Source organism: Propithecus coquereli, unplaced genomic scaffold (assembly GCF_000956105.1).
Source record: "Propithecus coquereli isolate 6110/MARCELLA unplaced genomic scaffold, Pcoq_1.0 Scaffold132, whole genome shotgun sequence".
NCBI lineage: Eukaryota > Metazoa > Chordata > Mammalia > Primates > Indriidae > Propithecus > Propithecus coquereli.
The window spans coordinates 562,561-567,908 of NW_012137414.1; the positions used below are offsets into that span (position 1 = coordinate 562,561).

The 5,348-nt window shown below is 39.9% G+C and overlaps 1 protein-coding gene across 2 annotated transcripts in view; it reads left to right on the forward strand.

Annotated features, from left to right (window-relative positions):
• The window catches only part of ACE2 (angiotensin I converting enzyme 2), a 43,316-nt gene that overhangs the window by 23,688 nt on the left and 14,280 nt on the right, over window positions 1-5,348 (forward strand). For both annotated transcript variants that reach the window (XM_012638731.1, XM_012638732.1), the window contains 2 exons: window positions 714-883; window positions 3,439-3,665. In XM_012638731.1, coding sequence (XP_012494185.1) covers window positions 714-883; window positions 3,439-3,665 — 397 coding nt within the window. The remainder of the gene's footprint in view (window positions 1-713; window positions 884-3,438; window positions 3,666-5,348) is intronic.

The window sequence follows — 5,348 nt, forward strand, 5'->3', positions numbered from 1 at the left end:
ATTCTGGTGACTGTTTTTACTTTTTTCTCTATTAAAAATCATTGTCAATGTAATTCTTGTACCTGATTTCTGATAATTTTTTAGGTTAGTTACCTAAGGACAGTATTACTGAGACAAAGAGAAAGCTTTCAAAAGCTGTCCATACATGTTACAAAATTGCCTTTCGGAAATATATGCCAATGTATTTATCCAACAGAAAGAATGCTGTTTTTTTTATGACATTAGCACTTTTACCCCCATTTAAAAATTTTATTGTAAATTGACAATTTATAATTGTATATATTTATGGGGTACAAAGTGATGTTATGATTTATGAATACAATTCGGAATAATTAAATCAAGCTGATTAACATACCCATTACGTCACACGCTTGTTTTTTACAGTGAGAACATTTGAAATTTACTTCTTAGCAATTTTGAGATGTACAATACACTGTGATTAACTATATTCACCACACTGTGCAATAGATCTCAAGAAGAAAAACTTATTCATCTGGTCTGAGACTTTGTACCCTTTGACCATCATCTCCCCATTGTCCCCAACCCCCAGCCTCTGTAGCCACCATTCTACTCTCTGCTTCTATGAGTTTGATTGTTTTAGATTCCACACATTATGTGAAAACATGTGGTATTTGTCTTTCTGTGCCTGGCTTATTTCACTTAAGAACGCTGTTATTTTAATGCTGGAATTAGATACTATTCCTTTTTCCCAGGCCTGGGATGCAAAAAGAATATTCAAGGAGGCTGAGAATTTCTTTGTGTCTGTTGGCCTTCCTAATATGACTCAAGGATTCTGGGAAAACTCCATGCTAACTGAGCCAGAAGATGGCCGGAAAGTGATCTGCCACCCTACGGCTTGGGACCTGGGGAAGGGCGACTTCAGGTAAGGCTGATATTTTCATAGCTGATGCTAAATGGGGGACAATGGAGGCAGGATGAAGTTGAACATGGATCCCTTCTCTGAGCAGAGAAGTGATGAGTTAACTCTTTTTGAACTAAGGTTAGGAGTCCATGAGAGCACGCTGAGCTTTCCCAGGAAAAGCAGGCCCTAACTTGATCCTTTAGACAATCTGCCTCCTTTGAAATATAATGCATGTGTTAGAATTGCATCGTCACTGGAGATAGTGGTGCCCATATCAGGAAAGGTTTGGTGCTAAGATTTATGGAAGATGGACATGTGAATCAGGGAATGGTCTCCCCCTCCATATTTCACTCTTGTAAATGAGACAGAATAGGTAAATAAAAAAGCTAGGATAAAAGGGAGAAAGTGATATATGTCATAAGAGGGACACAGGGAACACTCTATGGAGAATTGGAAGACTGACCACACTTGGAGTAGGAGGTAGGATCAGATAGGACTTTGAATTGGGCTTGAAAGACAGGAAGGATTTGGACAGACAGAGCTGGAAGACACCAGACTGGGAAAACAGCAGAATCACATGCAGAGAGGCAGGACCTGGCCTGTGTGCTGAGTCGGCAAGTTAGACTAGAATAAGAAATATGAGAAGGAGGGTTTGTGTGATGTGGCAGAATGGACACAGGCTTTGGAATTCTAGGTGTGTCACTTAATGACTAGGCAACCTTGGACAAAGTATTTCACTTTTTGGGTTTCAGTTTCCTTATCTATAAGGTAGAACAGTAATTCCCAGGTTGCATGTTTGTGAGAGTCTTAGGTTGGGTTCCCTAGCTTGAAATATTGTACAAGTGCTTCATTGAGGGAGAGGTCTCAGGCAAAGGGGAGTGAGGGAAGCAGGCTGGGACAGGTGAGGGAGGTAAGTAAGAATGTGATCTCTGCTGGAGACTTGGCATTAACCTGATCCCATGGAGCTCTATGGAGCATGATTGCAGAGTTGGTCACACCTTGAGACAGGGGACTGGTCTTTTGTGCCCTTATATTAGTTACTGGCTGTGAACTAACTTCCTGAGTGTGGGGGGACATAACTTCCTGGGTAAGGCACCTCCCACTTGGCCAAAGGCAGTGAAGAAAGCAGCTGTTGGCCCTTATTAGCTATGACTGAGGTAGCTGGGGGATGGGCAGATCTGCTTGATAAAAAGATCTGAGTGAGGCCCCACCAGCATTCTCTAGAGTAGGGATCAGCAATCCTTTTCAGTAAAGGGCCAGATAGTAAATAATTTAGGATTTGTAGGTCTGTGTCGCAACTACTCAACTTTGCCCTTGTGACATGAATGCAGCCATAGACAATCTGTAAAAAAATGGGCATGGTTGTGTGCCAATAAAACTTTATTTACAAAAACATGTGGCCAGCCAGCAGGCCATGGTTTACTGACTCCAGTAATAGAGTGAGGCTTAAAAATGAGAAAGTATATGTAAGTTTCGTAGCACAGAATCTTACATACAATAGACAGTAAATATATAGTAGTTATTCTTATAATTGTTTCGAAACAGAGTTGTGAGAAACCAAGTTAGAAAAGCAGATTGGGGTCGTATTGCGGTATATAAAGGAGGCTGAGTTTAATTCTTGAGCAATGAGAAGGCCTTAAAAGGTATTTATCAGGTGAGTGACATGATCAGAGTGGTAGAAAAATTAATTTGGGAATCTATTGAAATATGACCTCTACATCCACTTGAAAGAAAATACTCTTGCCAGCTTGAAAAGGACCACTACCTCATTGCCAAATGCAGTTCTTAAGCTATTAGGCTACAGCAGCATTAGACAACATTTATAAGTTGTCTTTTAAATGCCTCTTCCAGACTTCTTTGATTTCTCTGATTGCACTTTCTCTGTCTCCCCTGAATCATCTTCCTCTCTCCACCCTTTAGGTACTGGGACCACCTAAGGCTTTGTCTTTGGCCCTCTTTTCTTACCATTCTATTCCTGCTTCATGGGCCATCACATCCACTTCCCAACTTACATGCTAGTGATTCCTGAGTCTCAATTTCCAGCTTCTTTTACTATTTCTGTATTCTGCTATACAAAACTGCTTGCGGTGTTCTGACCACCACATTTTTTTCCCAAGCCTTTCTCATTGAGCACTTTGGGAGAATACCAACCTCCCTTGTCATCTATCTGGCAAACTCCTGCACATTGATCAAGGTCCAGATTGCTCATTGCATTCAATTCATGCCCTTCTTGGTGCTTCTAGGAGACTGTGCTCGGATTCACTCATTGTTATGCCCAAGGCTGTGTCTACTGATCATTTATAGAGTACTTGCCTCACAGTTTTTGTAGCAGAGCACTCTGCTCATCTGTCTTCCTATTAGTCTGTGAGCAAGAAAACAGGATTCAGCCCTGCCCATTATTACTTTATATTGAGCAATGAGTACAGTTTCTAGGACATAAGAGGTAGGTACTCAAGATTTCCTCATGAATAAATCTTGGAAAGATGATTCATGATACCAAAACTCCATACGACTCTACAGTAATGATTAAATAAAATTTAGTGAGATTCATTTTAAGCTTGCCTATTTTCGTGCAGGATCAAAATGTGCACAAAGGTGACAATGGACGACTTCCTGACAGCCCATCACGAGATGGGACACATCCAGTATGATATGGCATATGCCATACAACCTTTCCTGCTAAGAGATGGGGCTAATGAAGGGTTCCATGAAGCCGTTGGAGAAATCATGTCACTTTCTGCAGCTACACCTAAGCATTTGAAATCCATTGGTCTTCTGCCACCTGATTTTGAAGAAGACAATGGTATGGAAATATTCTCATGGCTTGTTCTGGGGCTTCTTTAGTCTGACATGGGCTATTTATTATCATGCATAAGAAATATTTATTTTTTGGCCCATAAGGTATAAGATATTTATGGATAACTAGAAGTTGCTACTGTAAAAAGAATTTTAAGTATATATCAGAACATGTCAACTTGTGGCTTTGTATTATTGAAAAGGGATTAAGAGGGGTAATTTAATGAATGGTCTTGGGACCCTAAGAAATATCCAACAAAAGTTTGTTTTTCTATTAAAGATGCTGAAATAGTCCCACAGAACTGAAATGGCTTGTTCAAGGTCACCCACCTAATTAGTGTCAAGGTCCTGACTAGAGCCCTCTGGTTCTAGGTTAAAACTTTTCAAAATTTTAGAGTTGGAATAGATTCTAAAAACTATTTTATAGAAGAGCAAACTGAAGACAAGACAAGGAAAGTAGCCCAAAATCAAAGAGCAACATAGTGGCAAAACCAGAACCAGAGCCCTAATCTAAAGCCTTTTCCATAATCTTATAGAAAGCAAAGTATAACTTGAAATCTGGGGCTTCTTAAAGAATAGGTGGTGGAATATCAAGATGGGACTGAAACATTTTGTTCATCCAACTGAAACATTGATTTCCCCCAGTAATATCACCTTAGATCCATGCTATTTTTCAACATCTTTGCCTGAGGCATCCCGTTTCTCTTTGGATGGCTTGGATCTGATGGAACACGACAAATGTTCAGGAGATCCAGCTTCTTCAGTGAAGATGCCATGGCTTTGATTATCCCTTGTAAAAGGAGGGCAATTAGAACCTAATACCTTGTCTTCTATGTATTCTCTCCCCTTGTTTTAATTATTTGTGACAAAAAGATCAGCTCTGCTGGCTGGAGTGTTTGGTCAATGCAGTCAAGGTCACAAGCTCCATCCTTGTGTGGGAAATTCACTTTGCCTTGATCTCTGGCTCCAGATCCTTGGTGATCCCATGAGGGCCTGGGAGTAAGCCAGTGTAAAACCATCATCATGTCTGAAATAATCACTGTAAGCATAGATTCAGTGGATTATAGACTAGTAGTGGCATCCTCCCATGAAGCAACAAAGGAAAGGTAGTTAACACTAACCACATATGCTTCCTAATTTTAAAATATAATTCATTTAAGTCAATGAACAGACAATTATTTTATTATTTTTTAGTATTCCCTGACAGCAGGCCAAAATGTTTGAATCGCTATGTTTCTTAAGATGGTATTAGATGTGGTTAAACTGCCAGCTTGGAAAACTCCTGCTTCTTTCCTTGGCTCTGCCCCTGATTTGCAAATAATGTTAAACAAATAAATTCCTTCATCCCTTCTCTCCCTCACACCTCTTTCTCTTCCTTTCTTCTTCCAAACACATTTACCAAGCACATACCATGTGCAAGGCATTTTTCTAGACACTAGAGACACAGTGAAGTGCAAGGTAGATAACGTCCCCTGTTTACATTTCAGTGAGCTTCCCTTGTATACTAGAGATGAGCTCTACTGCCTCTTTATGTCACTAATAAGGGATAAAATAAAATAACATGATTTGTTAAAGGTTCTTAAATTCTTGGTAAGGAAGATATTAGTACATTTAAAGAGCATTGTACTTTTGATCATCCAGTGGATTGTGCCCTCTAGGGAGGCTCTTTTGGTTTTTTCCCCCATCTCCG